Source organism: Canis aureus, chromosome 26 (genome assembly GCF_053574225.1).
Source record: "Canis aureus isolate CA01 chromosome 26, VMU_Caureus_v.1.0, whole genome shotgun sequence".
Taxonomy (NCBI): Eukaryota; Metazoa; Chordata; class Mammalia; order Carnivora; family Canidae; genus Canis; species Canis aureus.
Window position 1 is genome coordinate 21,340,339 of NC_135636.1, and position 26,457 is coordinate 21,366,795.

Genomic DNA, 26,457 nt, shown 5'->3' on the forward strand with positions numbered 1-26,457 from the left:
CTATGGCTTTAAGATCTATAATAATCTTGGGATGCCTGGGTGGCTCAGTGGTTGAGCATCTACCTTTGGCTCATGGCATGATCCTGCGGTCCTGGGATCAAGTCCCACATCAGACTCCCTGCATGAAGCCTGCTTCTCCCTCTGCCTATGTTTCTGACTCTCTCTATCTCTCATGAATAAATAAATAGAATATTTAAAAAAAAAATCTATAATAGTCTAAAAAAAAAAAAGAAAAAAGGAACACATCACTTTCAAGCAGCAGAGTAAAGGAAACAACGTGTATACCTATTAAGTCTAAATATAAAAATATGAATGGAAAGAATACACATTCACTTCAGGATAATGATCTCTGGGAATGGTACAAGCAAGGGGGTACAAAGGAGATACTAATATCGGTTTATATCTTTATATCATTATGCTTTATATCTTTAAAAATATATCTGGGGGGCAGCCCAGGTAGATCAGCGGTTTAGCGCCGCCTTTGGCCCAGGGGCCTGATCCTGGAGACTTGGGATTGAGTCCCGCGTTGGGCTCCCTGCATGGAGCCTGCTTCTCCCTCTGCCTGTGTCTCTGCCTCTCTCTGCATCTCTCTGTGTCTCTCATTAATAAATAAATAAAATCTTTAAAAATATATATATATCTGGAACTGGCAAAATGTACATTCTGGGTGGTGACTGGAGAAATATTTTACCTATTTTTCTATACCCTAAATTATTTCTTTTTTTTTTTTAAAGATTTTATTTATTAAAAAAAAAAAAAGATTTTATTTATTTATTCATGATAGACACAGAGAGAAAGAGAGAGAGGCAGAGACACAGGCAGAGGGAGAAACAGGCTCCATGCTGGGAGCCCGACACAGGACTCAATCCCAGGACTCCAGGATCGCGCCCTGGACCAAAGGCAGGCGCTAAACCACTGAGCCACCAGGGATCTCCTCCCTAAAGTACTTCATAATTTAAAAATTGAAAATTAAAAATAAAAATTAGCTCCGTGTACAGAAACACTGGGAAATGTTTTCTGTAAAATGATCTGCCTTCTTTGCCAAGATAATTCAGTTAAAGAATAGCTTACCTTTGTGGGAAGATTATATTTTCCATCTGGAAGAGAAAAACTCTGAACTTCTCCACATGCAGCACAAAGAAAAGCCATCTTGGTGCAAAGAGGCTTTATATTACTGACACGAACCACTGTCCCTCTCAGAGCAATGTATTTTCCGTAGTAATTTGCCCGGACATTCTTGAGGTGTGTCAACGGCTCATAGTTATACACCCTAAAAGCAAAAACAAGAATGTATTTATCATTGAATTTACAAATGAACCAACAGTGAACATTATCTATATTTTCACAACTTCCTTTTAGGAGCAACTGGAGTTCTCCAACCATATCATCCCTATATATCAGAAATTTCACAAGAATTAAATCATCCTTAAAAATTAAAAAATGCTAAATCTCCCCTTTTCTTCTTGTCTCACTGGCTGTTCTCTGATGGGGAAAAAAGGGGAAAAAAAATGCCAACAGGAAAATTTTGGCAACAAAAAAATGACTTCCAGTTTCTAATTTCTTTTTCAAGAACCGTTACACAATGTCTTCTATAAATTCTAGAAAAGAAAAACAAAACCCTGATGATTACCTTATTCATTTCTTCTAATGAGAATTTAAAATCTTAAAGATGAATTAAAGAAAAACAAAATTCCATTTGTTCTGTGTCTAGTAGAAACCTCAAAATTTTAACAAAATATAATCAAGCACTTAATGTATTACTTTTCAAATAGCAGGGACTTGATAAGGACACACCCATAATCAATCTTTACCAAAATGTGAAGGTTAGGAAATCATCTCATTTTAGGCAGGAAAAGTTTATTTTTGTCATGATTTCTTTGAAGAATTCTCAGTGGGTTCACTTAGGTGTGATAACCAATAGATGGCAAAGAACTCGTACCCTTTTTACTGATTTCTTTGGTTTTATAAAATGAGGTTCTCCTTCTTAAACAGTCTTAAATGCCAGATTCTAAATAATACCTTAATAACAGCAAATCCTCACCTGGCATGAATGTGTGGCACATTTACCATTGTTTCCCCATCCCTAGAAAATCCTTCTTGGGCTTGTAATTCAGCTGCATGCCTTTCAAGGTCCCTAGTTAATACCTAAACAAAACAGGTATTTACTCAAAAGTTGGAACAAAATACCCTCTTGAAGCAAAACTCTTTTTTAGAAAATATGAAGTTTATGAATATAAACAGTTCAGAGCAGAATATTAACAAAACTGTAATAGCCCTTTAAAACTCTGATATTTGGGGATCCCTGGGTGGCGCAGCGGTTTGGCGCCTGCCTTTGGCCCAGGGCGCGATCCTGGAGACCCGGGATCGAATCCCACGTCAGGCTCCCGGTGCATGGAGCCTGCTTCTCCCTCTGCCTATGTTTCTGCCTCTCTCTCTCTCTCTCTCTGTGACTATCATAAATAAATAAAAAAAATAAATAAATAAAACTCTGATATTTAATTGTGACTACTTATAGTGGATTGTTTTACCTGGGGTTTTGTTGTGTCTGGAATGGAAAACTCCAGCATTCCTGTCTACTACTTTATGTTCAAACTAAGCTTAATAGTAAAAGTCCTTGCAATAGTCCTCAAAGCTATTACTTTTGGACAGGCTCTGGTGATAACATATTTTCTACTTCTCCATATTCAGTGATTTATTAAGGTAGAGAAAATAGAGATAACTTCTGAAATATCCAATACGCACTCCCTTGGCATTTGATATTAAATAGTTAATAACGTCTTGTATATAAAGCAGTATGCTGACAATCTTAAAAGTGAAAACGAGATGTACATATACAGCTATAATTGCTATAAAGACCACAAAGATTTAGAGACAAAATACTATGCAAGTTTTGAAAAAAAGGTCATGAGAAAGGTTTCCTGGTGAGACAATAGTGTCAGGCCCCCCAAATTTGGATATGCAATGCAAGGGGCATTCCACGGTTAAGGGATAGCATGTGCAAGAGATCAGACAATTGAAAGACTCCTGAGGAGAGCTCAGCTAAGCTGAAGGGTAGTGAGTGGAAGTGGGGAGGAAGTTGAATCAGATCATTGAAGCCTATAACACCACAAAAAGGATTTAGATTTCACTCGGTAGAAAAGTAACTACAGTTTCCAAAGACAGATCATGTTTTATCAGGTATAGCAATAGTTTAGGAAAGATAATGAAGGTTTAAGACTGAGGCAGTAAAGGTGGAAAAGAAATAGATTTAAGAGATGTTTCAGAAATAGAAATGCAAGCATGTGGTGACTTGGATACAGAGAACTAATGAGTGAGAGGAGACTGAAGACAACACCAAGGTTTCCAGTCTCAGGTACCAGCAGTGGACACATCTTTGTAATGAATTATTCCTGCTCCTGGCTACCATTACCTCCTCTGCTCTATGTGCAGTTCTCAGTACCCCCTTTAAGACCCATAATAACTCTACCATCTCTACAAAGTCCTCTAAGCTCTCTCCATTTCTCCCCAATAACTCTTTATCTCTGAATGCAGCCAGTATTTTATCTGTGCTTGTTCTGAGATTTACTAGTCTTTTCCTTGAAGCATTTATCTCTTTGCCAGCCTAAATAATACTTTTACATATATTGTGTCAATTGATCCTGAGAAAAACTCAGGCAGACACAGCACATATTGTTATTTTCAGTTTATATATAGGGACACTCAGGAAGTGTAAGTGACTGGCCTCATGCCACAGAACCTAAATCTGAGTTGCTTTCTAAGTTTGCAACAGATAATATGATCCTAGTCTTATCTTCCCTGAAATTGTTTCTAAGGAACTCTTTAATTTCTGTATTATCTTCAATAGACTAAACTAATTCAAATAAATTAAAATAAATGCTATATTTAGATAAGCTATTCTACATAAAATAAATGGTATCTATTAAGACAAGATTGTAAGCTTTCAGTCCTAGCCAACATCTGTTGGTTAAAAACTAAGTATCTTTTAGAGAAGATATTGTTACTGCAAAATCTTCCTTTAAAATTTTGACAGAAGTCTGCACAAAATAAATATTTACCTGATGTATTGCCAGACCCATGCAAGCCAAGGTTTTCTCAGGTGTATCCCTTAACTCATTTGCTATATTTGGTACCAAGTCAGCCATTTCATTGTCTTCTGTTAGTTCTTTAAAATCCACCAAAATACTTCCCTTTCTTTCTATTTCATCCTATAAAATATTAAGGCATGAACACAATGATGCCTTTTTTGGAGCCAACTATCATAACTAAACATTCAATTACATACTTTGAAAAAGAATATGTTTATATGGTGAAAACAATGGGTATAATAAGCTTTACATCAAACATATTTACACTATTTAAAATATATTAACTTATTTATGCCTCTTCACAACTCTTTGTGGTATTAATACTACTATGCCCAACTGATACAGGAGAAAACCAAGGTACAAAGAATGTAGGTAATACACCGAAGTCCACACTGAGCTAAGTGGCAGAGCTGGGATCTGGATCAAGGCTGTCTGGCTGCAGCATCTCCTGATTAATAGCATCTCAAACACATTGTTCAAGAAGATAATAGATAAAGGTAGACTAGTAGCTTTGTTGTATAGGAATCTTACCTTATCATAGAAATCAATACGCCTTGTGAAAAAATTTTCAAATGCTTGAATCTTCTGAATAAAAGGAGAGCTACTGCTGTAAACTAATCCAACAAAATGGCATTAGCACTAATAATCACATGTGTACAGGCATATCTTTCATGAGACGGAAGAAACACTTAACATACATGGTAGAAGACTTTTAACTACTTTGCATTCTGATTACATTTACATAAGAATATACATAAGTACTGAGTGAATAATTAAGATTTTTTTTTTTAAGATTTTTTTATTTATTTATTCATGAGAGACATGGAAAGAGAGAGGCAGAGACCAGAGGGAGAAGCAGGCTCCATGAAGGGAGCCCGATATGGGACTTGATTCTGGGACTCCAGGATCATGCCCCGGGGTCAAAGGCAGGTGCCAAACCGCTGAGCCACCCAGGGATCCCAATAGTTAAGATTCTAAAGCAAGTTTAGGTCTGCATAGTCTTAAATGCAAATAAGAAGTATCTCTCTATAAAAGCACCAATATCTGGAAATCTTTGACTGAACCGCTGATACTTAATAGGACCTAGTAGTTCAAATAACTTACATAATAAAGCTTAAAAAATGAAAACTATAACAAAGCCAAAGCTAGACACATGAACTAAATTCTTATTTAGAAACAGAGCTAACAACAATCAGTCTTTGCAAAGTAAATTCTACTAGTCCAAATTGCCATATCCTGCGATCAGTGGAGACAGACCACTACTTACTTCACTCCAGTCCTAAAACCTTTATACTATAAAGTTCTGTAACATTTTCAAATTGGTCTTCCACAGCGATACAATAACATGAAGTAGTTTCGAAGTAGAGATGATTAAACCCAAGGCATCTCCTGAACTCCATCTTTAGGATCAGTCTAAAGATCACTTCTAGTGTTCTGGGCTAACTGCCAGGGAAATACTGCATGTTGGTAGCTAAGGCATTCTAAAGCAACAAAAGACATATCACTTAGGAAACACATCTGTGTATATAGTAGAAACAGACTCTCAATACAGAAAACATTTGTAAAGCACTTTATTCATTCACCAAATGAACACTGAGTGCTTCATATGGAGCAAGATCCTTGCCCTTAAAATACACAGCCTAGTGTACACATAACCCATAACTCATAAGACATAATAAACATAAAAACTGTAAAAACCCAGGAAAAACTAGTCTCCAAACCTCTAAATATGTGTATGTTAGCTGATGTTCTTGATTATAAAAGGGGAGATTCCTTAAGTGTGTTTCTACACAAACCTGTGTTGGTGGTATCTCAGTTCCAAGCCCACCCTCCTATTTTTCTGCTCTGTGATGCTGTAATTGAGATCTGCACAGTGCATTTTCCAGACTTCTTTTAAGCTCTGCCAACTGGAGCCACTTTAAAGATTGGAAGGTGGCAAGAAAGGAGGATTTTATTTTTGTTTCTAATTCTTTGCAGCATCTCTCCAGCTGCAGAAAATAGCTACAGTTCCAGCCTCCAGCTATAAGCATCAACTGTGCAATCCTCCCACTGGAGTTACCGGCAACAACTAGCTTCATTCACTGCAGTGATCTGAGCACAGATTAGAAGGGTACCCTTTAGAGGTCCAAGTACTACTTTGAGGGGGCCCCTCAGTAGCTGAAGCAACAGCTGTTCCTCTGAATTCCTAGGTCCTAGCAACCTCAGAACTTCTTACCTTTTGTACCCTCAGCCATAAGAATAGATGCTGCTTCCAGAAGTTACCATTAGCTGGGGGCTTATCTCAATGCTCCTCTTTTGCTCTTTAGACTTCCATCTGTATATTCAATTCCCCGTATTAAATCCCTTTTTGAAATACCTAATGTAGTTTCTGCTTTCCTAATTGATATAAAACCTAAAAATATTCTTGAAACAACAACATTTAATTGTTTGAGTGAATTAAAATTAAAGAAGGTGGTATCTATCAATAAGCCAAATGAATTATAGTAATAATATGAGATGTAACATCCAAAGACAAGTTAAGAAAATAGAATTTACAATACTTTTTGCACTTTTAACTCTACCTTCGGAGAAATAAAGCTTCCAGCCTTTATATGGTATGAACTGGTCCAATGTTGATTGTAGTAGCGAAGACTGTGAGGTTTGTTCTGAAGAAAACAGAATACACTAATTAGTAGAAATAGTATATGTGCTGCCAAGCAAGCACTAGCTCAGTAGAAATAGAACATTTTTTCTAATTTGCTTCTCCTTCCAACAATGAGAAATTGATATGGTATTACTAGTTGCAGGTAAAGTTAGAGGTTTCAGTAAAAACGTTGGATTTAATGTTTAAATACTATTTTAAGGAGTAACATCATATAAGACTCTAAGTTAAACTGTTCTCTGTAGGACAGGCAGTTTCCTTCATGAAGGAAAAAAAAAATTGAACAATTTTTGACCTCCTCTACCAGAAGTATGTTTTCTCATGGTTTTATTCAGATCAGATCTGTGTTCTTTTTCTCTCCATTGTCCTGTGAAGCTCCCACCACCTCTTCCTCTTTTCCAGCTTTGAAATCTTCCTCGTCCAAATCCTCTGCCTCTATAGTCTCCATTCATATTTTCTAAAAGATAAAGACCAAAAAAAATCCTCATCAAAATTACAGTGAAAATAGTGTTAAGAATGTAGTAACATAGTAAATACAAAATTAACATATTCTAATATGAGATTAACAAACAGGCCTGCAACAGTGTAGCCTCAGACACTCCAGTTACTTTAACAGTTACTTATTTCCATCTCTCTCTTTAAGTTTTTATTTAAATTCCAGTTAGTTAACATACAGTGTAGTATGTCTCAGTGATTCAACACTACCATACAACCCCAGGGCTCACCACAAGTGCACTCCTTAATTTCCATCACCTATTTCACCACCCACCTCCTTCTGGTAACTATCAGGGTTTTTTTTTCTCTATAGCTAAGAGTCTGTTTCTCGGTTTGTCTCTCTCTCTCTCTCCCCCCCCCCCAACTTTGCTCATTTGTTTCTTAAATTCCACATAAGAGAGGCACCTGGGTGGCTCAATGGTTGAGTGTCTGTCTGCCTTTGGCTCAGAGCATGATCCCAGGGTCCTGGGATCGAGTCCCACATCAGGCTCCCTGTGGGGAGCCTGCTTCTCTCTCTGCCTCTTTCTCTGTCTCTCATGAATAAATAAAATCTTACCAAAAAAAAAAAATCAGATTGTTTGATAGCAGTACTGAGCTCCCAACTCCGTCTTCAGACTCCCGCGTGAAGCGCTACTTTGAGAAGACTACATGCCATACCTTTTAGAAATGGGACAAGAGTGAGAATACCTAGTAAAGAATTCAAAAACAAACTCAAGAAGGACTGTAGAACTGAACCCACGGGTGGGTCCGCTGTGCTTCGTTAAATACCCTCCTTCATTTACATCTCCTCAAGCTGTTCTGACTTGCAAAGGATATAGGTCTCCAAGCGCTCAGTTCTCAGCGGGGCAGGCTCCCGGGTGGCAGCAGGTGCACTCCGCTTGGCTCTCCCTTATTCCAGGGGGAAAGGAAATAGGCGGGGCCAGGAAGAGACTGAAGTCCGACGTCCTCAGGTGACGCCTGCCCAAGTCCCTTCCGTCGCAGTCCTTCTGACGTCCCCGCGCGGGGCCAAGTCTCCCGTGTCGGAGCAGCTCGGAGACCTCCGTTCCTCACGACACTTCGCAGGCTCTCGGGAAGATGTTTAGCTACTCACGCGGAACTCACCTGCTTCCAAAATCTTTTTTGGCGCGTTTTGTGACGTAACTTCCGCCCAAGGAGCGGCGAGACGAGAGGGAACGGAGTGCAGCCAATCAAGGAGTTCGGCCAGGCGGAAGCTGCGAGGCTCCCGGAAACTGTCGGGAGGGTCCGACCGGAAAGCGGAAGCGGCGCGCTGCACGTGGGGGCGGTGCCGGCCGGAGGCTTCTACGTCCGTTCGGCTGGTGGTAGTGAGGCTGGCCGCGGCGGCCGCGGAGGACGAGGGGCGGGGCGCGGGGGCCGCGAGAGGCGCTGAAGCGCGGGGAGAGCGGCTGAGCTCCATGGAGGACTCAGGAGAGCCGCTGGACCCACAGCCACCGCATCCCGGGGACCACCGCATCCGTGACGGCGACTTCGTGGTGCTGAAACGGGAAGATGTGTTCAAAGCGGTGCAAGTCCAGCGGAGAAAGTAAGTCAGGTGGCTGGCCTTCGGGGTCGCCGTCCCCGCTTTCTAGATACCCCTTCCCTGCAGGTCTTCCCACAGAGCATCTCCCGCCAGGGCCCCGTTCTTGATTCTCTAGTTCCCCAACCTCCTCCTTCCCTTGGTCTTCCCACAGCGGCCTTTTCCCCCAAAGCCCCATTCTCGGCCCTCCGCGTCCCATTCTCCCCTATCCCCCCTGTCTTCCCGCAGAGTGCCCCCTACCTGGTTTCAAGCCTGGCCTTCTGCCCTCAGCATCCATCTCGTTCCGCGGGGCCCCTTTCCCATCCTTGCCCCTCGGATGCTCAGGTGCTCTCCCCGCCGCCCCCCCTCCCCCCGCGTCCTTCTCCCTCTGTCCAGGGTTCTTCCAGGTCCGTGAGACGTTCTCTCCTCTTATCTCACAGAACCCATCAATCATCCTCTGATATCCTTGCCTCTCAGGGTTCTCCCCTTCCCTACCGTTTCCCCATAGACCATCCTTTCACCCTGTTCCCTCGGCAGGATCAGTCCCACAAAAATGAAACCTCTGCGACCTTTTCTGCCCCGTAGGCTCTTTTCTCTATCCAAACTGGAATAATTGTTTACACCTAATTATATCGGAGAACAACTTCTCATAGCACGTAGGATCACTCTAGGGTTCCCTCACTTTATGGGAAGGGATATGAGGTCTAGGAAAGTTAAATTCCCCAAAAGCAATTCGCTCAGGGTCTCAAAACTTGAAATTAGGCTTGATTTGTGAGCCTACTGGTTAGTTATAACTCTGTTTTAATATTAGAGAAGTGGGAATTTTTCGTGACTTCACGACAGGGATGTTGAGGTTGTTAAACCCCAACAGCTCATTCATGCTGAAAATCTGTTGAGATATTTCAATTAGTTATCTGAAAAGTACAACCAAGCTTTCTTTTGAGTTAGCTTATTATAGTACTTTTGACAATGAAATAAGTTGAGTTCAGTGTAAGGAGAACAGCTTTCTGCAGGCCATAGGTTTGGTAGTGGTAGATTTGGAGTTTCTAAGAGTGCACGTGAGATGAATGATTTTACTCCTGTGTGAATCAAACTGTTGACTGGTATTTAAAGTGAAACAGGTATCATTGGAAAATAGTCAAGTAACAGTTCCCAAAGCACCATACTGGTGACAACCAAGTTTTATTGCACGAGAATCAATTTAGTAAAGACAAAGAAATACAGGGTGGTGGTGGGGGCGGGGGGAGTTCCCTTTAGTCCAGAAATGTAATATCTGCACCATTTTCTTTTTAGAATTTCCAATTAGAAATATGGGCCTGGGCCAGCCTTCAAGTATGTATTTTTTGGAAAGAGCCGATACTACTTATTTAAATTTTATAATTGAACAGTGCAGCACAGCAGTGCAGCAAAGTCCTTGTAAGTTTGATGAATGCTTCCAGAGTTTATACAGCTGTACAATGGCCATACGGGTGAAACTTTGGTCTTCTTTCCTTTTTCATACTGCCCTTTTAAGTTGCTTGATTTTAAAATGTGATTGTTAATGTGCTCTTTTAGACAAGAGCTTTTTCATTACCAACAAGGCAAATAGTAGCATCTTCATTTCTAAAAAGTACTTTGTAACCATACTAGACATATTTATTTGGAAACACTTTTCATTACTTCTCTTGGCAGAAGCCAGTACATTAATTTCCATTTTATTCAATAAATGACGCTCTGAGTTCATCTACACTGCAAGGCAGACTCTCCCTTCACTCTTCTTTGGGTCTGTACACATCTGATTGAGCAGAAACAATCCTGACTCACTGAGAAGGAGACTTAGCAAATCTTACTCCTTCTCAGTGAAAACATGGCACCACATTCTTCTGCCTGGTCCCCATTTTCCTGATTGGGGCAGTGACCTCTTGTCACATATCAGTTTGAGTGACCTACTCTTCTTTCCATATCAGACCAGCTACCAGAAGGGTAAATCCAACCCAGCTCAGCCTCAGTGTTTCATTAGCACCAGGATGCTCAAGGGATGAGAGTATGGGATGTATATCTGGGCTAAACTGAGTTTCAACTTGGATTGACTGGATGTATGTCAGCAAATATTTGGAGAGTGCGTTATGTTCTGTTATGTTTTAGAAACAAGGCACTTAGCAAAGAATCAGAATTGATCCTATATCTGGATCACTTAGGATCTCATGGAGTTCACTCAGATGGTTCAAGTGAAGAGATTTAATGAAGATGTGACACATATACATACAGTGATGTGGCAAGATTTAGAGAACCAACAGAGAGTGGGAATGCACCCAGGGGTCTATCCGTGGTGGGAAACTTTTGGCAAGGGAGGCTGGGTGATGTGATCTATGGGTTCTGTCATAGACTCCTGGAGCACAGAGAAAGGGAAAGAAGGTGTGGGGTGGGGCACAAACAAAATTAACCAGTATGTGTCTTCCAGGATTCAGAGTTCTGTGGACATGGGCCATATCCTAAAATTAAGGGGGGCTTTGTGAGATCCATTGGTCTTTCCTGGAGCAGACTGTGTGGTAGAGTAGAAGGAACCAGGCTTTGGGGTCAGGCAGACCTGGATTTTAATCCTGATTCCCACTTTCTAACAATGTATCTTGGACAAGATACTTTTCCCTAAGCCTCAGATTGTTCATCTGGGAAGAGCTATGTCCTAGGATTACTGTGAGAATTAAATTAAAAAAAAAAAAAAAAATGAAACACGCTGGCACGTACTGCCTAGCTACTGGTCAACACTCAGCAGATATTAGTTTTCTTTTTATGTGTGTGTAGGACTTTCCTTTTAAATGATAATAAGATAAAAATCCAGGTAATGGGGAAAGCTGAGGCTGCCTGATCCTCAGTAGAGCATTGTCAGTGTTAGGCAGCATTTCCAAACATATAGAATATCAGTAATGTTTATTTGTAAATATATTTGCCTTTACTGGGTAATTTTATTTGTTTGTAGTCACCACACCCAATGTGAACTCATGACCCTGAGATCAAGAGTCTCATGCTCTACTGACTAACCCTGGTTTTACTAGATAATTTTTTTAAAAAATAGCCAGTTAGACCAGGGAATTTGTTAAATCCTTGTCATCTCAATGACTGTTCAATTTTGCGAGTTTCTCGCTAGAGTTGCAAGGGGTGTTAACACTGTGTGTCCAGTGGCCTGACAGTGACTTTATGCTTTATGCTATTCATGAGATCCACAAAGCTGTGAGTTTGGATGTCCTGTCAGTGCAAATTGGAGTCAGAACAAGGCCTCAGAAGAGGAATGTCTTCTGTCCTTGTTTCTCCTTCCAAGTTCAGTGTTTTTGTGGGTTCTTACTAATTTTATGTCTCTGCCCCAGCCCAGTTCTCTCTAGTTCACTTGTCAGTTTATGTTCAGAGATAACGCTGATCATTCTTTATGGAGACCAGTTTTGAAATAAACTTGATTGAGCCTATCTTTTCTATACTGAATGCAAATGAGGTTCAGCTATTTGCATTTTCTTCCCCAGAAAAGTAACTTTTGAAAAACAGTGGTTCTATCTGGATAACATCATTGGCCATAGCTATGGAACCACATTTGAAGTGACCAATGGAGGAAGTCTTCAGCCTAAGAAGAAGAAGGAAGAGCCTACTTCAGGTACACTATTTTGGATATATGAAATAGGTGCTCTTGAGCTGGCTAGTCAGAAACCTGTCGACCCCAATTTTAAAATGCTAACCCAGGCTATCCCCAAAGAAATGTAAACTTATAATCTAAGAACTGTAGCTTGGTGGAATGAAGCAAGGTCTGCCTTTGGCTTTGGGTCCCTGGATTCTGGCTCCAGCCCATCACTAACTGGCTTTCTGACATTGGGCCAAATTTTTAATCCTAGAAGAATCCTTGCTAGTTCGGTGCTAGAACAGGTAGAGTCCTTTCAGTGCCCAGAAGTTACATAACAGCTGCAGGCAGTTAGCATGTAGGGTAGGAGTAAGAGTCTGGCTTTGACTTTAACTGACTATGTTTAAGTTCCAAGTTCATCACTTGCCTTGTAACCTTAGGCAGGTTACTTGGTTTCTCTAGGGCTTGTATCTTCATCTGTAAAATGGAGCCATAAATACATTTTATGTCAAGGCTATAGCCAGTGTTCAGTCATGTAACACATAGAAAGGTCTTAACCATGCTTTGCCTATAGCAAAGGCCTCATAATTTTAGTTGTCATTGTTAATTAAATACTATAACACTTGTTAAAATAAATGTACCTGAAATATTTTATTAATAAAATAAAATAATTAACTTTTAGAACCAAACAACTAAAATACTAACCAAATCAAAGTTTTGGTTCAGACCAGTTAATAAAATGCTTTTACTCTAACCTCCATATTTTTATTTAGCACTAAATATGGTCCAGGCATGATTAGGCACTGTCCAAGTCATCTTATTAAATGTACTGAGCAGTGGGGAACACCAAGAATGAGTAGACAAACAGCATACTTGCAGATGGTGATATGTGCTGTGAAGATGGTAAAACAGGGAGGTATACTGGAGGCTGATTGGGTGAGACATGGCTGAGATAATGAGCTCAGCCCTGAGTGATGGAAAGGACCTAGGCAGAGATCTGTCATGAAAGCAGTGCCAAGTGGAGGGAGCAGCAAGTGCCAAAGCCCTGTGGTGAGCCTGTGCTTGGTTTAAGGAACAGGAGGGCAGTGTGGCTGAAGTACAGGGGTAGTTAGAAAAGGTAGTCAGGGGCCAGAACATATACAACCTTGCAGATATCTTTAGAATGTATTGTAATTGTAAGAAGCCACTGTTTTGTGCATGGGAGGATTCGATGAGCCAGTTTGCATTTTACAAGGAGAATACTCTAGGTGTCTGGGTGGATTGTAAGGCAAGAGTGGGAGCAAAAAGATGAGTTAGAGAGTGGAACAGTCACAGCAACAAAGAATAGTGGATGAGAGGTGGGTCGGGGAGACAGTGGAACTTGAGTGGCTGATGTGCTGAATGTGGACATGACCTTAGAGGAAGAAAGATCTTAAATAACTTCAGATCAGAAGTGTCATTAAGCAATTTCCTTCTTTAGAGACCAAAGAAGCAGGCACTGATAATCGAAATATAATTGATGATGGGAAATCTCAGAAACTTACTCAAGATGACATAAAAGCTTTAAAGGACAAAGGCATTAAAGGAGAGGTAATGTTCAAAGGACATTGTGTTTTGTTTTTGTTTTTGGTATTGAGGAAATTGCTTGGTTTTTAAAGCAGGATTTACTTAAGGTGAAACATAAAAATACTGTTTTTCTATTAGAAATAGTTTGACATGTACATGCCATTCCATATATCGGAGATTTCATTTCTTATATGCAGGAATGTAAGTGAGTGGCATTACTGATATTATTAGCAAAAGAGAATTTAATAATTTTGGGCACATCAGAGCTTAACTTGGCTCATTTTCAGTAATGTTTTCAGCCAGTGTCTTCAGAAATGACTGTTCCTTTTACTCCCCTTTTCCCTTTATCATGTATCTCTGTTTTGTGGGGGTTTTTTTAACCCTATTTTAAGTGCAGGTACAAAGTACTTGTATTTTATACAAATTCTAGATAGAGTAAAAAGAAATGTGGTTTATTCATTTGGACTTCTGTGGAAAAGGGACTGGAAAATCAGACCTTTGGATACATTCTGGGGTAAGAAACCTCTGAAGTTATCATTTCAGTGGAAATAAAATTTCAGAAAATCCACTTGTTCCTTTTCTTGTAGGAAATAGTTCAGCAGTTAATTGAAAATAGTACAACATTTCGAGACAAGACAGAATTTGCTCAAGATAAATATATAAAAAAGAAGAAAAAGAAGTAAGTGGATTTTGTTTGAAAAGAATGAAAGTGTCAAATCATTATAAATTTCTGAAATTTTCAAAATAAAATATTTTTAAGCCAGTTTTTAAAAACTAACATCTGCTGTTTTCTTCTTCCAGGTATGAAGCCATCATTACTGTTGTGAAGCCATCCACTCGCATTCTTTCAATTATGTATTATGCAAGAGAACCTGGAAAAATTAAGTACGCTTTGTTTCCTTTCAAAAATATAATTGGGGGAAAATATATCTTTAAGAAAAGTCATGATTTTAAGTAAAATGAAAAACTTGTTCACCTGCATAAAGTGTCCTCCTACCTCATAAACTGTAAGTTCTTTTTACTGTGCCTCCAAAGCAATCTATAATCTTATCAACATAATTTTTGTGAAACATACAAACAAAACTTGAAAAAATGATTAGAGTAGCTGACTCTGCTTAGCTAAAAATAAATGAATCATTCTTTTTTCCTCAGCCACATGAGATATGATACACTAGCCCAGATGTTGACCTTGGGAAATGTCCGTGCTGGCAATAAAATGATTGTAATGGAAACTTGTGCAGGCTTGGTGCTGGGTGCAATGATGGAACGGATGGGAGGTAAGATGTAACATTTTCAGGTTCATTAAAGCACCACCATGATGTGAGTAGAAGGGCCTAAAAACTCAAACACACAGAGAGTGAGGTTGAGTTCCGGCAAGATTAATGACATGGTTTGTGTGGGCCCACACAGCCCCAGTCCCTGGGACCTTCCCATAGAGTCCACATCTCCCTGCCAGTGCTGTGTTGGTGCCCCTAGATGGCAATTACCCTTTCCAGTTTCAACATCAGTGGGGATGTTTCTGAAGCCTTTGGCTGGCTTAGACCTCCAGGACTGTGATTTCAGTAAATTTTTGGATAGCTGGTGCTCATTTTTTTGGCCTGAATTGAGGGAATTGGATGAGAAGAACACAAGGGGTATATCGTCCTGGAAGAGCACAACACAGCATGGTTTGCCTGCCCTCCCTCTAACCCTGTGGCAGATGAGAACTTTCAGCTGCTCTGAATGAGGATTGGATTGGCAGAAAGCTAAGAGCCAGTCACCAATCATGTGACACCCAAATTTTGGGTGATCTCAGGGTTTTAACCATAGTGTCAAGTGGGGGTTCATATGTTTTGGGATGATATTTCCTTCACTGGGAATATTCATATACTGGAAAGACCTGCAGAGGAGCTACATCATCCTATAGCCCCTGAACAGAGTAGAGACCTTTAGTCTCCATTCTGTGGAGGACTCTTGAGTATTTGCAGAGTCTAGAGTCACCTCCATCAAGCAGATTTTTTTTTTAATCTCTTCAGGTTTTGGTTCCATTATTCAGTTGTACCCTGGAGGTGGACCTGTTCGGGCAGCAACAGCATGTTTTGGATTTCCCAAATCTTTCCTCAGTGGTCTTTATGAGTTTCCACTCAACAAAGTGGACAGTCTCCTAAATGGAACATTTTCTGTGGAGATGTTAGCTTCAGAGCCTAAAGACAGTGCATCAGTTGAAGAAAGTAATGGGACTCTGGAGGAAAAACAGACTTCGGAACAAGACAATGAAGACAGTGTAGCAGAAGGCCCAGAGAGCCATCACCCACCAGAACAGGAAACAATGGAAATCGTCTCTCAAGATCCAGAATATAAGGAGCCTAAAGAGAGAGGAAACAAAAAGGATTATGTAAGTGTTAAGAGTCCCCCTTACCTTCATAATATTCCAGAGTTTCAGTTAACTTCATTTAAGCACAGATTTGGTTTGACTTTGGAGCATCAGTGCCCAAGGTAATAAATGCCAAAACAGGTGGAGAAAGTGTGTGTGGGTGTACACACGTGTGTGGTGTATTCTTTGGGATGGAGCTTTAGGATCCAGAAACATTGTATAGGCAGGTTCTGATGGTCCTATTACAAATGGGTTTGTGTTTTCAACCTCCTCATGAATGACCTTCTTGCTTTAGTCCAAATTGATAAATACGTTGAAATGTTTACAGACCAGCATTTTCATAAACCTGACTGAATGACCTAAGTACATTAATTTTTTCTTTTTCTTCTTGAAGATTCAGGAAAAGCAAAGGAGACAAGAAGAGCAAAGGAAAAGACATTTAGAGGCTGCTGCTCTGCTGAGTGAAAGAAACGCAGATGGGTGCGTTGATGAAAGAATGCAGATATCTGGGTGTTCGTGGGCTCTGCTTCAAACAGCTTAGAATTCTCTGCCTGTCTGCTTTGATTATAGCTGAAGCAGAGATGATGATTCTGTCTTGATTTTTTAAAGAAAGGAGGCTGCATCTGGTGGAGGTGGGGAAATTGGTTGTGCTGGTTTCAGAGTTTTAGAATAAATTTGAAATTTCTCTAATGACAGTGTATCAAATGGGTCTGTGTAGTCCTGCTACATCTAAGGAGTGGGGTATTCAAATTGATGTATTAATGGCTAATTAGGTAAAGGCTAAGGAAAACCTGACAGGAGGTGTAGACTCAGAGATCTGCCAAGCCAGAATTACAGTGTTGGATTTGTTTCCAGGTGATTTTTTTTTTTTTATAATCAAGAATGTCATTAAATGCTACCTAGAGTTGCCAAGGACCACAAGAGCTTTTTTTTTTTTTTTTTTTTTTTTTTTACCACAAGAGCTTTTAATTAATTTTGTGTTTCTTAGAAAGTAATAGCTCATGATTTTATTTATTTATTTATTTATTTTTTGGAATTTGGAGAATATTGTATTTAAAGGTCTTCCCTGTATGAGTCATGGCAAATGAATAGATGATCGTTTTAAGTGCATTTTAAAATCTATGCACTGCTTTGCCGAGTAGAGAAGTAATTTGTCTAATGTTTTCCTTGCAGTTTAATTGTAGCTAGTCGTTTCCATCCCACTCCACTACTGCTGTCTTTGCTGGACTTCGTGGCCCCTTCAAGACCGTTTGTGGTCTACTGTCAGTATAAAGAGGTAATGCTGACATGGAACGGACGGGAGTTCTTTCATCTGCATGTTAATACTCAAATCGCAGCCCTCGAAGTCATTCTTAATAGAACTCTGTTTATGCCTTTAGCCTCTGTTGGAATGCTACACAAAACTGCGGGAAAGAGGAGGCGTCATCAACCTCAGGCTGTCTGAAACCTGGCTTAGGAATTACCAGGTATGTGTACTTAACAGCAGTTCCAGAGAGCTGATTCTCCTGAGTCGCTCTGGCTCTTTGCAGTAGTGCCAGAAGTTGTTAAATAGAGATACCCCTATTTCTGTCGACAGAGATGAAAGACTCTCCTGCCTATAACTCAGAGAAAGTGCCCTGGGTTTTCCTGACCCTTTTTCCTCCTTTCATGTCAGAGTCTATCACTCTGTAACTCCAGTCCAGAAACACAAACAGTTATGGTTCTTGTTTCTCCAAGGCCTTGAGATCACTGTGGAAGGGAATAACTGATAATAGCAAAATCCCTAGGTCAACAAGAAAATGACTCTCTCCTCTTTGCTGGGATGTCTTTGTAGCAGGTTTTCAGGATTTACTGGTGGGCTCCATGTCAGTTCAGGTCCTTTGGAAGGCATGTGCTAAGATGAAATTAGAAGTGGGAAGGGATTTATTGGGGAGGATGCCTCTGAAAGATGAGGGGGAGAGGGAGCAGGATCAGATGGGAAAGCCCTCAGACCATGGCAGATGTCTGATTGCTATAAAGAAGGGAGACAAAGGAAGATGGAGAGGAAGACCTGCAGCCCTGCCTTCAGAAAGTCTCAGCCAAGATGATGGGGAAAGCTAGAGCAAAGATTGCCCATTAAAGGAGCCCTGTATTGGGCAGAAATGTTGCGGTCCTGGGTACCCATGCTCAGTAATCGACTTGGAGCAGCCCATGGCCTCCCTGGGTCTAAAGCTGCAGAGGATCCCAAAGAGCAGCAGCTAGAGGCTTTCTGCTGCCTGAACTCCTCACAGCCAGTTCCCTCTTGAAGGAGCACCTCCATGGCTGCCACAGGCCCTGCCCTGCTGCTTGGACATGGTACTACATAATCCAGAATACTCAAAGCCCTGAACAGACTCTGCCCGTTAGAGTTAACAAGGTATCAGGGAAAGGAAGCTCTGGATATATGTCTAGTAACTACTTCTCCATGGACCCAAGCTCCACCGTTGGCCATGAAGCTTCCAGGAGCCAATAGAAAGAAAGATATGCACAGGCCCAGTGAACTACAAAAACATTTGCTCATTTGCCACCAGAGACTCGCCTCAGGTTTGAGAGCCACAGCTTCAGTTTTATTTTTCAAAAGAAAATCATTTAAGCCAATTTCTACACTTTCATCTGCACTATCAGGTGAAGGAAAGGAGCTCTTTAGGAAGTGGTCAGATTAAATCTTTAAGAGAATCTCTGTCCTTTAAATTCAGATGTATGGCCTGTGTATTGTTAGCATGTGCTTTATCTGCTTAGGAAAACATGAATGTCTTTCTGTCTTGATTAGGTTTTGCCAGATCGAAGTCATCCCAAACTACTGATGAGTGGAGGTGGGGGGTACCTCCTCTCAGGCTTCACTGTTGCCATGGATAACCTTAAAGCAGACCCCAGTCTCAAATCCAACGCAAGCACTTTAGAATCAAACAAGACTGAAGAGCCAGCAGCGAAAAAACGGAAATGCCCAGAGTCTGACTCTTAACCTTTCAAAAATTGCTCTGATTTTTGTCCTCAGGCATTATACAGTTAGTAATTTGACTTTAAATGCCATTACTAATCGTTTTCTCATATTCTGAAAGTAAGAATGTGTCTATACACTTGTTCCTGGGAAGAACAAGTAAGCCTTTGTCCACCTCTGACACAGATAAATTTGGTCTGTCAGAACATCAAGCCAAAACACCCAAGTCTGGGGTGTATGCAGTGGACTGGTATGTATGGCCAATTCTGTTTATTTCACAAAAATCCTCTAAGTACTTTTAGTACTCTGAAAATATCTTGAGAATTTAGACCTCCTAAAAATATATTTATACAAGACTTTGTTTATATGTTAAGCTAAGTGGAATAACACAACATACCTAAAACTTGGGTACTGAAAGCCAGAATCTGTGGAAGAAATTTCTCGTGTTCATTCCACTGTCTTAAACTGAAGCAATATGGCTGTGTGAGTGTGTGAGATTTACAGTACCAAAAATGTCCTCCCTGTTCCCTCCAGTGGAATAAACTTTTTTTTTAAACATTAGGTTTTTTTTTTTATTTTATTTTAATAGTTGACAACTTAGGAAAGTTCTGAGTATTTATTTTACTGCCTTTTTTTTTGTCGATACACAAAGGTGTAGTAGGGTACTTTTTTGTGTTACTTTTCTCATCCCCTCATTCTTTGTTCCAAAACAAGTGACTATAATTTTTGTGTACTATTGAATTAAAGGAAACAGTGAAGGTTTTTTTCCCCTACCACGGACTTACAGAGCTACACCCCCACCCACACACGTTTGTGGTTGTTGGTATATATACATATATATATATATATATATATATGTATATATATGTATATATACATATGGAAACAATGCACTATCTATATGATCTATGACAAGTCTAGTGCAGGGCTTAGACCAGTTCTCATTGCATTAGTGTCACTCCTTGTCAAATGTATTTTAAAGTGCCTTTTTTGGTGATTATTAATGCTGGTTTGTTGAGCTCTGGCATGATTAGGTGGTTAGCCTTTCTAAGCTCTGAAAACATTTAATCAAATTTGGTCATCTACTGCAGCCAAGGAAAGTATTTAGAGTAAGCCACAGCTCTTGTCTTGCTCACTAAACATGCTCATACTGCGTGTTGTTCACAACATTATAGCATAGATGCAGATCATCCAGCAAGGAACATCTCAGAAAAAAAATTACATTTTCCTAGTAGCATGTACTATCCTGATAATGGTCAGTGTGATTACCAAGAGTTTTGATTAGTTTTGATTCCTTTTTCTTAAAACAATTGCTTTTAAAGAATAAAAGTGTTTCTTATTATGATTTGTCTGATTTCCATTAATGATGTGGTCAGTGACACCACATTCACTGGCTTTCAGCTGATTGTGGTATGTGATCTGTCGAAGAAAACGTGCCCAAATTGACACCTCACTGAACACGTCCTTGTAAACAGTCATCATCCACATACAATCAGTCGAGTTTTATCAAGGAGAACACGTGTGCACAGACTGAATTCAGTAGTGTCAGGTCTCCACTGGTTGCTGTTAGAATCCTCTCCTACTTGGGATTCATCCAGTTTTCAAGTCCCATTTCATTTCACTCATTCTGGAAGTCTGCACCACCAAGGCCTTGTGCATTCATGTAGCTGCCCCTGGAGTTGACTTGTGAACTCATATGCCAGCAGCAAAAGTTAGTGTGTTAACCTGCATTATTTTTTTCTCTTGCATAAAATTTACTTCATCTTTGATGACTGATGCTTAATTCAATAACTTGAAAACTTAGTATGTGCGAAGATTCCCTGGAGGGCTTATTAAACCCAAATTGTGTAACACCTCAAAGTTTCTGATTCAGTAGATCTGGGGTGGGGCAAAAAATTTGCGTTTCTTAGAAGTTTCCAGGTGATGCTGCTGGCCCAGGGACCACTGCTTGAGAAACACTCCTGTGTGTGCACCCACATCAAGAGCTTGGCAAAATACTTGATGCTTTTGTCTTGTTTGTAAAGTAGATATTCATTTTTGGAGCAAATGAATGGATAATTGTATGACTTCTGAACATCTAGCCACCAGGAGAGTTATGTGAAATAACACTTTAATAAGTGGCAATCAGAAAATAAAGACAAAAATTTTGTAATGTCCACCTTATTTCTTCACTGGGTTAGGATCTTGGAAATATACAGTGGTGGCAATTAGATGGTTTTGTAGCTTAGAGGTACACTAATATTGTGTGAAGCATATCCCCCCACCTTTGTCAAATTATAATTGACATGTAACATTGTGTAAATTGGGACACCTGGATGGCTCGGTTGAACATCTGACTCTTGGTTTTGGCTCAAGTCATGATCTCAGGGTCCTGAGATTGAACCCCGAGTCAGGCTCTGCACTTAGTGGGAGTCTGCTTAAGATTCTCTCCCTCTGCCCCTGCTCCCAGTCATGTGTGTACTCTTTCTCCCTCTCTAAAATAAATATTTTTTAAAAACCAGTAACAACATTGTGTCAGTTTAAGGTATATGACATGTTATTTTGATACACTTAATATACTGCAAAGTGATTACCACCATAGCCTTAGCTGACACCTCTATCCTATCACATAATTACCATTTCTGTTCGCGGTGAGAACATTTAAGATCTACTCTCAGCATATATCTTCAATATGTAATGCAGTATTGTTAACTATAGTCACTCTGCTGTATATTAGATTCCTAGAACTTGTTCATGTTATAACTGGAAATTTATACTCTTCGACCAGTGTCTCCTTAGTACCCACCCCACCCCCTCAGCCCCTGGCAACCACCATTCCACTCTCCGTTTTTATGAGTTTGGTTTTTTTAGATTCTACATACAAGTAACACATTATCTTTCTCTGTCTGGTTTATTTCACATAGCACAATGCTCTCAAGTATCCAGGTTGTCACAAATGGCAGGATTTCCTTTCTTCTCATGGCTGAATAATGTTCCATGTGTATAGCTACCACATATTTATCCATCCATCCATTGACAGGTTGTTTCCATATCTTGCCTATTGTGAATAATGTTGCAGTGAATGTGGGAGTGTAGTTACCTCTTCAAGATACTGATTTTGTTTCCTTCAGATAACATATCCATACACAAAAGATCTATAGTTTATACTCCTTTCCTGTGTTTTGTGAATTTTATTTCACAATTGATTTTTTTCGTATTGTATATCCATTAACAAACTACTGAATCGTTATTTTTAATCCTTTTGTCTTTTAACCTTTATTCTGGAATTATAAGTGACTTACCCACCACTATTACAATGTTCTGAATTTAACTGTGTATCAGTGAGTTTTATACTGTTTTCAGGTTACTACCAATTAGCTGATTAGTAGCTTCCATTTTAGCTTAATTAATTCCCTTCAACATTTCCTGTCAGGCCAGTCTAGTGGTAATGAGCTTCTTCAGCTTTTGTTTGTCTGGAAAACTATTTTTCCTTCCCTTTTGAAGGGCAACTCCAAGCATTCTTAATTACATTGAGTATTGTTGATTGGCAGTTTTGTTTTTGTTTTTTTTTCAGCACTTTGAATAATATCATACCACTTCCTTCTGATGAGGAGAATTTCCTCTTGAAAAACCCACTGATAGTCCTATAAGGGTTTCCTTGTAGGTAACAAGTTGCTTTTCTCTGGCTCCTCTTAAGAGCATCCTTGTCTTTAATTTTTGACAATTTAATTATAATGTGTCTTGGTGTAGGTTCATCTTATTTGGTACTCTTTGGGTTTCTTGGATCTGGATGTCTGTTTCTTTCTCCAGGTTAGGGAAGTTTTTAGCCATTATTTCTTTAAATAACTTTTCTGTCACTTTCTTTTTCCTTCTGGGACCCAGATAATGCATATGTTTGTCCACTTGATGGTGTCTCATAAGTCCTTTATGCTATCTTCACTCTTGTTCATTTTTTAAATTTTTTGCACCTCTGATTGGATGACTTCCACTGCCCAGTCTTTGAGTTCATTGATCTTTTCTTCTCTCTGATCTATCTACCGTTGAACCCCTATATTGAATATTTTAGTTCACTTACTGTATTATTTAGCTTAATGATTTCTTTGTGGTACTTATTTATATTTTCTGTCTTTTTAAATTCTCACTTCATTCATGATCTGACCATGGTGAGCACTTTTATGACCATCATTTTGAACTCTCTATAGAATAAATCATTTATCTCTGTCTCATTAAGATCTGTTTCTGGAGATTTATCTTGGTCTTTTGTTTGGAACATATTCATCTGGTTTATTTTTTCTTCACTCTACTGGTGCTTGCATATTAGATATGACAGCAATCTCTCTCAGTCTTGACAAATTGATCTTGTGCAGGAGATAAGCCTCACCAATCAGCTCAGTCTGAGCTCCTGGTTGTCTGTCAAACCTTTGTGATTGTCGGGAACCTGGGTGGCTAGTTGGTGAAGCATCCAACTGTTTCAGCTCAGGTTGTGATCTCAGGGTTGTAAGATAGAGCCTTGCATCAGGCTCTGCACTGGGCCTGGAGCTGGCTTAAAATACGGTCTCTCTCCTCTGCCCCTCCCCCCCCAAAAGAAAAAAGGCTTTGTGATTATCTAAACCACCATCTTTGTTCTGAGTGGTCCCCAGTAATTGAGAGTGTGCCAAGACCTGCCAGTATCACAAAGGATACTGAAAGGGGAGAATTTCACTTATTTATTTATTTTTAATTTTTATTTATTTATGATAGTCACACAGAGAGAGAGAGAGAAAGAGAGAGAGAGAGAGGCAGAGACATAGGCAGAGGGAGAAGCAGGCCCCATGCACCGGGAGCCTGACGTGGGATTCGATCCCGGGTGTCCAGGATCGCGCCCTGGGCCAAAGGCAGGCGCCAAACCCCTGCACCACCCAGGGATCCCGAAAGGGGAGAATTTCAAAGGGGAGAATTATCAGCCCCTAGAAGCAGGCTGATTAGTGGCAGGATCTTCAGGCAGCAGGTAGGAATGAATTTTCTTTTTCATTTTTAAATAGTTGGGACAAGTAAGAAAAATAATTTTGTGACACATGAAACTTACATGACATTCAAATTGCAGTGCCCATAATTGAAGTTTTAGTGGAAAACGGTACTGTTGGTGGCTGCTTTTGTGCTATGGGGCAGGGTTGAATATTTGTGGCAGATACCATGTGGCCCTCAAAGCTTAAAATACATGCTATGTGGCCATCCAAAAGATATGCTGATCGTGGATTTAAGTGAAATGGTGAGAGGAATTGTGGGGGTGAAGAAACCAGGAGAGCAGCACTTTGGAGCAGCCACAGCAGAGAGCTGGTTTGGAGCAAGCAGCAACAAAAGATGTAAAGTGAAATCCAGAGCTCCTTAATGGTCCTCTAGACCTACAGACAGAATTTGACATGGTTGACCTCTTTCCTTGCGACAGTTTTTTTACTTGGCTTCTAGGACACTATCTCTTCTGATTTCCCTCCTATCTTTCTGGCTATTCTTCCCCCATCTCTGCTGCTCATTCCTCTTCTCTGAGGTGATTGTTTAGAACAACAATGGCACTCCAAGGCTTAGCAGTTGCACCCTTTCCTTTTTTTTGTCTACACACTGCTAGGTATAGGTGTTGGAGGGATCTGGGGTCTGATCAAAAAAGATATGACCATGAGGTGGCAGTAGTACCCACATGCTTTATTGAGTGGTGGTTCTGCCCAGACAGGTTAGCAAGGAAGGGGATGTTTTTTCACAGTGAGAATCTATCTAGAAGCAACACCATGGGGAGTACTTCTCAGAAGAGGAGGGCAAGGGAACCCCCAAGGAAAGGGGAATTTGAGAAGGCCCTCTTGTGTGGAGGAGTCTCTGGATGGAGAGTGGAGTCTCTGGATCTGACTGCTCTGAAGGACAAGAGTCTTATAACTTTTTTTTTTTTTTTTTTTTTTTTTTTTATGATAGTCACAGAGAGAGAGAGAGAGAGAGAGAGAGGCAGAGACACAGGCAGAGGGAGAAGCAGGCTCCATGCACCGGGAGCCCGACGTGGGATTCGATCCAGGGTCTCCAGGATCACGCCCTGGGCCAAAGGCAGGCGCCAAACCGCTGCGCCACCCAGGGATCCCAAGAGTCTTATAACTTAAAAGACTTGGGATCAATGGTCAGCAGATGCTGGGTATATGCTGAAGGTATGCAAAGCAGATGGACCCTAAATGTCTAAAAAATTACTTATTTGGGCTCTGTTTAAAAGAAGTAGATGTGTAAAGTTTGAGTTTGGCACCAGCAGGCTTTTGAGCTAACAGTTCTCAGCCTATAATGAAGAAATAACCACTCTGCAGCCAATGCATAGGGGCCATCTTTCACATAACCACAGGTGATCTTACTTAGTTTTAAGGATTTGTTTGTTTTTACTGAGGCATAATTGACATATTATAACCTTATATAACATATAGCTTCAGGAGTACAACATTACAATTCAGTATTTGTATACACTGAGAAATGATCACCACAATAAGTCTAGTTACCATCTGTCAGCAGACATAGTGAAAAAATTTTTTGTGTGTGATGAGAACTTTTAAGATTTACTCTCTTAGCAACTTTCAAATATGCAATATGATATCATTAACCATAGTCACCACACTGTGTGTTATATCCCCAGGACCTACTTGCTTTATAACTGAAAGTTGGTACCTTTTTTTTTTTTTTTTTTTTCATTTTAAGTTTTTATTTAAAGTCACATATAAGGTTACTTTACTCCTGCATCTTCTCAATGGTTTCTTCCTTATATTTGCCCTTTTCCTTTCCTACTTGGCGAGATTTGGCTTTACGCTCAAGGATCTTTTTGCGGTCTTTGTCCAGTTTTAGTCTAGTGATAACCACCTTGCTAGGGTGAATGCCCACGTGGACAGTTGTGCCATTTGCCTTCTCTCGCTGTACTCGTTCAATGTAGATGACATACTTCTTCCTGTAAACCTGGACTACTTTGCCGATTTGCTGACCTTTGTAGTGTCCCCGCACAACTTGCACTTCGTCGTCCTTCCGGATGGGCATGGACCGCACGTTGTACTTCTGCCTCAACTCTTTGGAAAGCGGGGAAGACATGATCTTCCTGCGAATGTGGGAAGGCGCATTGAAATGCCGCTTACGATTCTTGCTCCGGTCAGAAGTCACAAACGGATTGAACTTCATGTTGGCTGCGAGCGCCTCAGCGATGGCCGCCGAAAGTTGGTACCTTTTGACCCCTTTCACCCATTTTGCCCACCCCACTAGCAGCCACCAATTTTCTGCATCTATGAGCTTGGTTTTTTGGTTTTGTTTTGATTTGTTTGTTTTGTTCTTTGTAGAGTCCACATATAAGT

General features: G+C 40.2%; 4 protein-coding genes across 8 annotated transcripts in view; 2 read left to right on the top strand and 2 right to left on the bottom strand.

Annotated features, from left to right (window-relative positions):
- The window catches only part of MCM8 (minichromosome maintenance 8 homologous recombination repair factor), a 42,911-nt gene extending 34,229 nt beyond the window's left edge, over positions 1 to 8,682 (bottom strand). Inside the window, exons 1-8 of one of the 4 annotated variants that reach the window (XM_077872262.1) lie at positions 8,004 to 8,352; positions 7,778 to 7,878; positions 7,022 to 7,183; positions 6,647 to 6,730; positions 4,617 to 4,699; positions 4,056 to 4,205; positions 2,042 to 2,145; positions 1,072 to 1,270 (exon numbers count right to left, since the gene is read on the bottom strand). In XM_077872262.1, the coding sequence (XP_077728388.1) occupies positions 1,072 to 1,270; positions 2,042 to 2,145; positions 4,056 to 4,205; positions 4,617 to 4,699; positions 6,647 to 6,730; positions 7,022 to 7,178 (777 nt within the window). In that variant the 5' untranslated portion in view covers positions 7,179 to 7,183; positions 7,778 to 7,878; positions 8,004 to 8,352. Of the gene's footprint in view, positions 1 to 1,071; positions 1,271 to 2,041; positions 2,146 to 4,055; positions 4,206 to 4,616; positions 4,700 to 6,646; positions 6,731 to 7,021; positions 7,184 to 7,777; positions 7,879 to 7,908 lie in introns of all 4 variants that reach the window. The other 3 variants (XM_077872260.1, XM_077872259.1, XM_077872261.1) reach the window with 3 other exon arrangements.
- LOC144297990 (uncharacterized) overlaps positions 1 to 26,457 on the top strand; it is a 107,633-nt gene that overhangs the window by 46,847 nt on the left and 34,329 nt on the right. The window lies entirely within an intron of this gene.
- On the top strand, positions 8,495 to 21,303 carry TRMT6 (tRNA methyltransferase 6 non-catalytic subunit). 2 transcript variants are annotated; one of them, XM_077872264.1, is made up of 11 exons: positions 8,495 to 8,761; positions 12,226 to 12,353; positions 13,774 to 13,883; positions 14,447 to 14,538; positions 14,661 to 14,744; positions 15,012 to 15,136; positions 15,875 to 16,233; positions 16,607 to 16,692; positions 17,386 to 17,488; positions 17,592 to 17,678; positions 18,980 to 21,303. In XM_077872264.1, exons 1-11 carry the CDS (start codon positions 8,634 to 8,636, stop codon positions 19,169 to 19,171), a joined length of 1,494 nt encoding a protein of 497 aa, XP_077728390.1. In that variant the 5' UTR covers positions 8,495 to 8,633; the 3' UTR covers positions 19,172 to 21,303. The 2 variants fall into 2 exon arrangements, with proteins under 2 accessions (XP_077728390.1, XP_077728391.1); XM_077872265.1 differs by lacking the exon at positions 13,774 to 13,883 and having other exon boundaries at positions 8,622 to 8,761.
- Positions 25,795 to 26,322, bottom strand: LOC144297982 (large ribosomal subunit protein uL24). Its single transcript, XM_077872256.1, has one exon. It carries the CDS (start codon positions 26,285 to 26,287, stop codon positions 25,850 to 25,852), a length of 438 nt encoding a protein of 145 aa, XP_077728382.1. The 5' UTR covers positions 26,288 to 26,322; the 3' UTR covers positions 25,795 to 25,849.